The sequence below is a fragment of the Corythoichthys intestinalis genome, chromosome 15 (assembly GCF_030265065.1).
Source record: "Corythoichthys intestinalis isolate RoL2023-P3 chromosome 15, ASM3026506v1, whole genome shotgun sequence".
NCBI lineage: Eukaryota > Metazoa > Chordata > Actinopteri > Syngnathiformes > Syngnathidae > Corythoichthys > Corythoichthys intestinalis.
In genome coordinates, this window is record NC_080409.1 from 31,545,779 (window position 1) to 31,556,188 (window position 10,410).

The 10,410-nt window shown below is 39.6% G+C and overlaps 1 protein-coding gene across 1 annotated transcript in view; it reads left to right on the plus strand.

The window, feature by feature from the left end:
* The window catches only part of znf106a (zinc finger protein 106a), a 30,886-nt gene extending 21,188 nt beyond the window's left edge, over positions 1 to 9,698 (plus strand). The window contains exons 11-21 of the mRNA XM_057860038.1: positions 63 to 100; positions 182 to 297; positions 364 to 498; positions 2,584 to 2,700; positions 2,771 to 2,962; positions 3,033 to 3,095; positions 4,008 to 4,127; positions 4,206 to 4,277; positions 4,360 to 4,431; positions 7,631 to 7,774; positions 7,855 to 9,698. Coding sequence (XP_057716021.1) covers positions 63 to 100; positions 182 to 297; positions 364 to 498; positions 2,584 to 2,700; positions 2,771 to 2,962; positions 3,033 to 3,095; positions 4,008 to 4,127; positions 4,206 to 4,277; positions 4,360 to 4,431; positions 7,631 to 7,774; positions 7,855 to 7,908 — 1,123 coding nt within the window. The 3' untranslated portion in view covers positions 7,909 to 9,698. The remainder of the gene's footprint in view (positions 1 to 62; positions 101 to 181; positions 298 to 363; positions 499 to 2,583; positions 2,701 to 2,770; positions 2,963 to 3,032; positions 3,096 to 4,007; positions 4,128 to 4,205; positions 4,278 to 4,359; positions 4,432 to 7,630; positions 7,775 to 7,854) is intronic.
* The last annotated feature ends 712 nt before the right edge of the window (positions 9,699 to 10,410 follow it).

Genomic DNA, 10,410 nt, shown 5'->3' on the forward strand with positions numbered 1-10,410 from the left:
GAAAGTACTGCAAACACCCTTACATTGTCACTTCACATAATGAGCTTAATTTTTCCCTGCAGTGAAATGTCACTTCCAAGGATATCATGGAGCCCTTCCTGTAAGTTTATTTTTTATTTTTATTTTACTCCTAATTGATTTTTTTTTGGTCATCTTTTATAATCCTGCGTTTGTTCGGAAGGCACATCGATTGGCATCTTCGAAGGCCACCAAGAGGCGGTGAATGGCATGCAGATCCACGACGGGCTGCTGTACACGTGCTCAGGAGATCGCACTGTCAAGGCCTTCGACCTGCTGGTGGGTGCAGATAAAATCTGGCACGATAGAAGAATTATCCGTCATTTGATCTTTTGCTCCTTACAGAGTCGAAAGTGTGTTGCCGTCTTTTCTGGCCACACGTCCAAAGTAAGCTGTCTGTTGGTGTCGGCCGCCCTCTGCCTTCAGCACCGCCTGTACACGGGTTCCAGCGACCAGACCATACGCTGCTACAGTCTTAAGGTATGATGACTGAATGCACTTTACAGGCCTATTTTGTTCTCAGAAAAATTTGAATCATAAAATTAAGAACATTTGTCCTAAAAAGTCCATAGTAATATGCACCTCTACAAAATAACTAGCAGACATATATTTTGAATTTAAATAGAAAAAAGAAATTATTAAAAAAAAAAAAAAGTAACACGCTTTGGTGCCATAAAACGCTCTTTGTAATTATTTACAATTGTTTATTTTATATATATATTTATTTTTTGCTAATAAAATTTTAAGTGTTTTGTGGGTGCAGGTTGGCTTTAGAGGTGTAAATCACCAATTTCATGACAATATAATGTGATATCGGTTCATTGAACAATGGCAATAGTTGCCAATATTGCGAAGTCTGCAATTATTTGATTCAATTTACCGTAATTTCCCGAATATAACGCGCACTTTTTCCCCCCAAAATCAACTTGTAAACTCATGGTGCGCATTATAAACGGGTACATGGATGGAGACAGAAATATATATGTATTACATATATATATAAACCGATTTTTTTTCATTGACACGGCCACGTTGTGTTGAAGAAACGTATGCGGCGACCCGTTGCCGACCATTACGGTACGTGACGTCACCGTTTTGTTTCGGTAATACTTCACTCTAATCGGCCGAATGATTTCGTCTGTGTTAAATTCTGCTTTTTTCACTCTTCATAAAGCACAGAATTTAGTTTCTTAAACTCATTTGAGTCGACGTTTATTGCAGCTCAGCAATTCGGACCATAACAAATGTAAGGACACACACTTCCTATGTCCGTCAACTATATCGGTCCCTCGGGAAACTCAAACCCAAATAACAATAGTTCCTTTTGTTACTGTCGAGTTGACAGCTATGAGCTCTCACGGATTTCCGACTTACGTTCTCACTTTCATTTTACCGTATCAATCCATGGAAGAAACATTTATTCATCATGAGGAAACGAGCAAGTTCTACAGCAGCCTTTAAAAGAAAAGTCACATCTGTTTTGTTTTCTCCTAGATTCTGGTAAGTTGGAGAAGTTGTCAAATCATATTATTACCGTAAATATTGTCAGTTTATGGTAATGTTTTGAACTACCAATGTGCTATGCTTGTGCTGTGTTTCACCAGTCAGTAAAATGACATCTCTGTATCTGTACACAAGCTCTGTTTTCTTCTAAAATTAGGGTGCGCGTTATAAACGGGTACAATAATTTCCCCTAGATTTTAAAAGTAAATTTGGGGTGCGCATTATACACGGGTGCGCCTTATATTCGGGAAATTACGGTAATACGATATTGTGTACATATTTCACACATTTCACTTGAAAGTCAAAAAATTGTTGTTTTTGACAATTTGTTGATGAAAACATCTACGGCATTTGAATGAAAACCTTTTTTTTTTTTTTTTTTTTTTTTTTTTTTTGACAAAATGGCACATCTCAAAGATGATCGTTTTGATCAGTGGCTTACATTTGGGTCGAGTTGATTGGATTGTTGCTCAACCAATTGATGTATCGAGGGAACAATGTTAAAATTTGAATGACCTTTTAACACATTCACTACCACTGGCAGCGATAAACATCACACCGCATTTTAACTGGGATTGCCTGCATGGATTGATTATCTTTCAATGCCATTGACGGCGATAGGCATCTAATCCATTTTGACTGGAAGAGGCTGGCAGCGAATCGTTGCAAACCCTCCCAGTCAGAATGGATTCGACATCTCTTGCCGTCAGTGGCAACCAATGAGTTAATTTATGAAATAACATTTAAGACATTAGAACAGCAGGAAGGTCGTCGATGTGTGCCCTTAGTGTTGTAAGTGGTAATATACTGTATAGGTTACTGTGTGGTCAATGTAAAAAAATTTTTAAAGCAACTCTGGTTCGCCTGTCACTGGCAGTCAATGAGTTAAGAACACATACATGTTCATATGGCTGCATGCACAAAATTAGTTAACAATTTATTTTATTTAAATAACAAACATTTTGGTGCCATAAAGTTTTCATTTGTATTATTAATATTATATTTTTATGTCATAAATGAAGTCTTGGTTTTATTGTTCCATGCACGCATGTTTGCTTGCAGACGCAGGAATTAGAGCGGCAGTTCAATTTGGCAGATCGAGTCCTGTGCCTGCATAACCGATGGAATTACCTCTACGCTGGGCTGGCCAATGGCACTGTTGTTACCTTTGATCTTACGGTCAGTAACAGCAGTACGCAACTAACTTTTCTTGTACGTATGATTTAGACTTTTGTCCCATCTACTGCAGAGCAACCAGCAGCGGGATGTGTTTGAGTGCCACACCCCGCGAGCTGTCAGCTGCCTTGCTTCATCGCACGAGGGCTCCCGACGTATCTTGCTGGCGGGTTCTCACGACAGCACTATCAGCGTAAGGGACGCTAAGACCGGGCTACTGCTTCGCACGCTGGAGGGACACACCAAGACCGTCCTTTGCATGAAGGTACTTCATCAGAAAGAAGTGCGGGTATTTATGGCTGATGATCCCGGAAAAATGACGTTTGTGCTTTCAGGTTGTGAACGACCTGGTGTTCAGCGGCTCCAGTGACCAATGTGTCTATGCGCACAACATTCATGTGAGTCCTACACCAGCCTCTCTGAGTTCAAATTGATTGGATGTCTATTTCCATCAATGGCAGCCAATATATTAACTGCTGTTGCACCTAATAGCATATTTAGCTACCGATACCCATTCGGATACCTGGCTGTGTAGTATCGGCCAATGCAGATACGTTACGGCTGTGGTTTTTTAAAAAAAAAAATTTTAAATACACAGTTTTTTCCTCTTTGTAGGAATTTACTGCATACTTACGTAAATGTAAAATAATTTCGGTCATAGCTTGGTCAGACACAGAAACAGAAAAAAAGGACTAATACAAACTTTGTGAGTGCCGTCAGTGCCGTTACACCACATTAGTATGTTAACTTTATTCATGTGCTAATCAATTTTGCTAGCAGACTACACAAGTTCGCTGGCATACTTTTCCCTGTCCTGTTTTCCCTCTTCTTAACAAAGCTAACATCTTTTTAGATGCTCATTTCAATATCAGTGTTCATAAAAGGTTCAGTGGTATTACTGTTTGACATGAACATTTACACACCATTTATGATATAGGCTCTAATATCGAAAATATGTTTGCAAAATGATCAGATTAAAAACGCCTCTGTGCTCAAAACGGCACAGGACTTGACTATACTATTTTTCCCTCTTATTAAAAAAATATTGAACGACTTTTGCATTTTTTTTTCTACCTTTAATGGGTTCTCCTTCGTCTTCTTCTTCGGCTGTATTTTTAATTAGAAGCCATCTTTGGAAGGACAACCCGGCGGTTGGAAACTAAATCTTGACGAATACATCTCGCGCAGTAATAATGCATTATTTGTTAGTACTCCCAATACCTGCATTTTAGTGCCATATCGGGGTCCCTTTTGATACTATTATCAGCATCTGTGCAACACTAGTCTTAACACTAACACTTTACCAGCAGAGTGGTGAGCTGCTGCGTGTCTATGAGGGCCACAGTCACGCAGTTACCGTGGTGACGGTTGTTGGGAAAGTGATGGTGACCGCCTGCCTGGACAAGAAAGTCCGTGTCTATGACCTACAGGTCTGCTAGATTTTTCTCATCCGCGAACAAAAATGACAGATTCCCCTAGACTGATTTTTTTCCCCCCACTCTCTGCAGTCTCGAGAACAGCTGCAGGTATACACGGGCCATTCGGACATGGTGACAAGCATGGTTGTGCACCAGAGCAAGGTAAAGGTCGTATTAGAGGTGGTGATGTATGCAGGAACTTTTAAAAATGTTAACCATGTCTTTTATTTATTTATTTGAGCAGATCTACACCGGCTGCTACGATGGCAGCGTGCAGACTTTTGAGTTCAACGTGACGCAAAACTACAAATGCAAGGTCATAGGAATTGTCCATCTTATTTACCCCCTAAATGCGCGACCATATGAATCAAAATGGCACAATGGTGTAAAGTACACTAAGACAAAATACAGTTGAAAACCTTAAAAAAATAACTTTACAGAGTTTCAATAGATGAACCTCGCCACCAAAGTTATGGTTAAGGAAAATGAGCGAAATGACAAAGACTTGAATAGATTTTTTTTTTTGCTAACTGAAATAAATTATTAAATAATAAATTATTATTACTATAAATTATCAGTCATTAATATATATATTTTCAAATTCATATGTTAATGAAAACAAAATTAATATAATGAATAAACAGAAAATACACTCTGACTGTGACCTCCAAGAACAGCCAAAACCAATATACAGTGCTGGCCAAAAGTATTTGCACCCCTGCAATTCTGTCAGATAATGCTCAATTTCTCCCAGAAAATGATGCAATTACAAATGCTTTGGTAGTAATATCCTCATTTATTTTGCTTGCAATGAAACAACACAAAAGAGAATGAAAAAAAATTAAATCATTATCATTTTACACAAAACTCAAAAAAAGGGCCGGATAAAAGTTTTGGCACCCTCAGCCTAATACTTGGTAGCACAACCTATAGACAAAATAACTGGGAACAACCGCTTCCGGTATCTGTCAATGAGTTTCTTACAATGCTCTGCTGGGATTTTAGACCATTCTTCTTTGGCCAACTGCTCTGGGTCTCTGAGATTTGAAGGGTGCCTTCTCCAAACTGCCATTTTCAGATCTCTCCACAGGTGTACTATGGGAATTAAGGTCTGGACTCATTGCTGGCCACCTTAGAAGTCTCCCGTGCTTTCTCTCCAACCATTTTCTGGTGCTTTTTGAAGTGCGTTTTGGGTCATTGTCCTGCTAGAAGATCCATGACCTCTGAGGGAGACCCAGCTTTTTCACACTGGGCCCTACATTATGCTGCAAAATTTGTTGGTAGTCTTCAGACTTCAGAATGCCATGCACACGGTCAAGCAGTCCAGTGCCAGAGGCATCAAAACAACCCCAAAACATCAGGGAACCTCCGCCATGTTCTTTTCTTTGAAGGCCTCATTTTTTTCCTGTAAACTCTTAAGTTGCTGCCTTTTCCCAAAAAGCTCTACTTTTGTCTCATCTGACCAGATAACATTCTTCCAAAATGTTTTTGGCTTTCCCAGGTAAGTTTTGGCAAACTCCTGCCTGGCTTTTTTCATGTCTCTGGGTCAGAAAGGGGGTCTTCCTGGGTATCCTACCATAGCGTCCCTTTTCATCCAGATGTCGACAGATAGTACGGGTTGACACTGTTGTACCCTCGGACGGCAGGACAGCTTGAACTTGTTTGGATGTTAGCCGAGGTTCTTTATCCACCATCCACACAATCTTTCGTTGAAATCTCTCATCAATTTTTATTTTCCGTCCACATTTAGGGAGGTTAGGCACAGTGCCATGGGGTTTACACTTATTGATGACACTGCGCACGATAGACACAGAACATTCAGGTCTTTGGAAATGGACATGTAGCCTTGAGATTGACCATGCTTCCTCACAATTTTGCTTCTCAAGTCCTCAGACATTTCTTTGGTCTTCTTTCCTTTCTCCATGGTCAATGTGGTACACACAAGGACACCGGACAGAGTTTGAGTCAACTTTAATCCATTTTAACTGACTGCAAGTGTGATTTAGTTATTGCCACCACCAGTTATGTGCCAGAGGTAAGTAACGGGTGCTGTTGATTACACAAATTAGAGAAGCATCACATGATTTTTCAAAGGGTGCCAATACTTTTGTCCGGCCCATTTTTGGAGTTTTGTGTAAAATGATAATGATTCCCCCCCCCCCCCCCCCCCCCCCCAATTCTCTTTTGTGTTTTTTCATTGCAAGCAAAATAAATGAAGATATTACTACCAAAGCATTTGTAATTGCAATAATTTTCTGGGAGAAATTGAGCATTATCTGACCGAATTGCAGGGGCGTCAATAGTTTTGGCCAGCACTGTGTGTATATATATGTATATGTGTATATATATATATCATGGTATTTAACTCCTTACCTACCATTGACAGTGATAGGTGTCTAATGCATTGAAACTGGGAGGTCATCTTTCAATGCCTTTGACAGTGCTAGACATCAAATCCATTTTGACTTGGCGATCTGGTCAATATACCATATTGGCCCGAATATAAGATGGTGTTTTTTGCATTGAAATAAGATTGAAAAAGAGGGGGTTGTCTTATATTCGTGGTCTAGACGTTATACCCTTTCACGACGGTAGATGGTGCCAGATATCATTGAGGCGATGTTTTATCATAACAGATCTCAGCTACCCTCCCCATTCACGCCGCTAGATGGCGCCAGATATCATTGAAGCGATGTTCTGTCATGACAGATCTCAGCTACTCTGAAGTTCAAACAGTTTGCATTATTTTATTGCAATGTTTTTCCTCATTCAGATTTGGTTCAAGACTACAGTTACAGTTAGACTTCACTTTGATGGTTAATGCAGTTATTGCAATTTTGTTGTTTTATCAAAATAGATTGGTTTATTTACATTTCAAAAACTAGAAGCCATTCTTTTACGAATTTGATTGCACTTTAGTTTACATATTTAACTGTTCAGATATTAAGATTTGAATGAGGCAAAAAACATGCTTTTCCTCTCATATATATTGTTATAATAATTTGTTTCAGATGTACTGTAATTATTTTCTGTATAAAAAATAAGTTGGTATTCAAAAAGTCTTTTTTTCAAACTTGAGTCTTAAAAAAGAGGGGGTCCTCTTATAATCAGGGCCGTCTTATTTTCGGGCCAATACTGTAGATTGGACGTCTAGTGCCGTCACTGGCAGCCAATGAGTTAGAGGAGTGGCCTTTAAACCAGGGGTGGGCAAAGCGGTCCTCGAGGGCCGCAGTGAGTCCTGGTCTTTGTTCCAACGGATTCAGAGCAGACAGTTTAACCAATGAGGTTTCAGCGGAAGCAACAAGCACCTGGCTGCAATCAACTGATTGCACTTGTAAGAAACCAGATTGGTGGAAGGCTGTCCTCTTGTTGGGTATGAACAGAAACCAGCACCCACTGCGGCCCTTTGTGGAATAGTTTGCCCACCCCAGCTTTAAACAGTTAAATGAAAATTAATAAGTGAAATCATGATTCTGTCATGAATTTTAATACAATCCATATCTTTACGCCCACAGTGGCACGGCTGCCCGCTGGTCTTTGGTGTCCTGGCGCACCTGCGGCAACATGCGGTCGCCGACCACGCCACCAATCAGCAGACGCTGCGATGTCGCTGGAGGAGCTGCGAGGAGGTTTTCTGCACTCGCAACGGCTCCAAGCAGGTATACCTTTGTCCTTTTCATCACAAGGCCCCGCCGTCAAATGTGGCGAATGAGGCTGAAGCTCTACCGTGTCTGTTCAGGCGATGCTCGCACATGTGCAGCAGCACGCTGACGAGGCCCAACCGGAGCCTTGAGTCCTCTCCGCAATCCGTCTCCCATATTGGGCAGAAGTTCGGGACCTTAGCGTTCCATGTTGGAATCCAACTTTAAATGTCTTGTGTCCAATTTTTTCTACGTCTCCGGCGGCAACATCATGCACCGCCGCTCCATCTTTTTGCACTGACCAAAACCAAATATTTTTTTCTGAAGAAACGTCAGCGCCGCCGAGAGAGTGAATGCCGTGTTTCCTGCGGCCACTCTGTATGGCATGGGAATGTTTTTATTGTTGTGACGTGTCTTTGTGAGCAACCCCATCTTTTTATTTTATTTCTAAAAAAGATAATTTTACATTTGAGTTAAAAATGGCTGTTATTTCTTAGAAGTGAAAAACTGGATCAGTTGTTTCGTTAGCGTAACAGCGTGGTTTTTATTTTTTGTTTTTGCTACCACTTGATAATAATTTTGCGTCAGTTTTGTAATTACTTATGAATCACGAAAAACGAATGGCATCCGTCTCGTCAAATTGTGAGCCGTCATTTAACTCATTGGCCGCCACTGAATGAATTGCTTTAACAATCAACTTTTTTTACATTGACCACTCCGTAACTTTAGTATATTAGCAATTACAACAGTCGGATTAGGGCTGGGCGATGTGGCCTAAAAATTAAATTTTGTGTGTTTTTTTTTTCAACCAAAATTGGATGTACAATTATTTTCTGAATTTTCATTTATTAATTTTTAAAATAAAATTTCATTATTTTCCTATTATTTTAAGGGGACAATAAGAACACAAAAAAAAAAACAAAGCTCAAAACAAATTTTAGAATTTTTTTTCCGGATTCTAAACCGCTAACTTTATTCTCCCAATTTCAATCCAGAGGTTTTTAATCCAGTGCAATTTATACATGGATTTTTACAAGATGATAAACTCCATGCCATTTTGTGTCAATATCGGAAAAATTGTTTTCTTATAATGGGGCTTCTTATAGCCCAAAAATTGCGGTTATCTAAACTAAGTGTAAAACTTCTGTTTTAAATATAATCTTTTTCATTCCCCCTATCTGTGTTGTCAGCCCCAACATTCAAAGTAATAACTACGTTAAAAAAACAAAACAAGACAAAATGTCTGTTCTAATGGCTTCCATTGACGGCGACAGATGCCCAGTTATTTTGGACTGAGTGGATTAATCGTTTTTGCAAAGTGGTGCCTTTTATTTCCTCACGTTTTTGTTGTTTGTTTTTGGGCCATTGCTCAGCGTTTTTTGAAGACATTCGAGGGACTTTGGTGCAGTGTCGTGTGGCCGTTTGTCGTTTTTTGCCGTGAAAGCGAAAAGTGTTGTCGTCAAATAACGTGTGATGTTGAGATGTTAACACGGTCCAAAAAGGACATCTCTTTGAAATTGTGATATTTTTCAGCTGACTTTATGATCGGATTCAAGCTGTTTGGGTAGGATGCATTTTTCTAACTTCCAACTTAATATATTTTAGCGGTGTGGTAATGCAAGGAGGTGACGAGGCACGTGTAGAGGAGGTGTTTGATGGAGCTGTATGAAGATATTAAGGAATATCTCCCATGCCATATCTCCCATCCTTAACGTCTCTCTAGAAAAATCACGGTTTATCTATTTTAATAGAAATATCACAATTATTTTAACCTCGCAGTCACTCTCATCGACGTGCAACCCGTACGACGTTTTAAACTGAAGTCGGAAGGAAGCAAAACACGGCATTCACCTCCGGCTTGGCGACTCTTTGTCTCGTCAACGATGATACAGTTTTGTTTTGTTTTTTTAACTGTGCAATCATACACATTTAATAATAATAAAAAGAAATGTGCAACACTACAATGTCTGATTTCTTTGTTTTACTTGTTTCAGGCTAGTTTGATGAAAAAATATACATATATTTAGAGGAGAAATTTGTGGATGTTCATGTTTGATAATCAACTGGACTGCCTGTACAGTGGTACCTCGACATACGATGGCGTCGACACACGATCTTTTTGACATCCGACGTAAAATTTGACTCGCCATTTGTTTCTACATCTGACGGCATGTTGAAGTACGACAACAGCGCAGCAGTTTCTTTGTTTTGCCGCAAGATGGATGCACGGCGGATTATCCTGTGAGAGAAATAAACGCGGGTTCCAAGAAGGTTAGTACAGGTGGTGAAAAAGGAAAAAGGTGACGCTAACCATTAAAATGAAGATGGAAATGATAGAAAAATATGAGCGTTGTGTGCACATCCGTGAACTTGCTCGACAATACTACTCCGACCTCCGTTCGCCAGTCTTTATACAACTCTTAGCAAAAAGTATGGAATCACTAGTCTCGGACGAGCACTCAGACATTTTATTATGTAGAACAAACTCAGATATAAAGCTTGAAAAAATTATGAATTAGTTCAAAAGTACAACTCTTTAGCATTCAGAAACACTAAAGGAAATGAATAAAAAACATTGTAGTGGCCAGTAAATGGTACTTTTATAGAGCAAGTGCAGGGAAATATAGAATCGCTCCATTCTGAGGGAAAAAAAT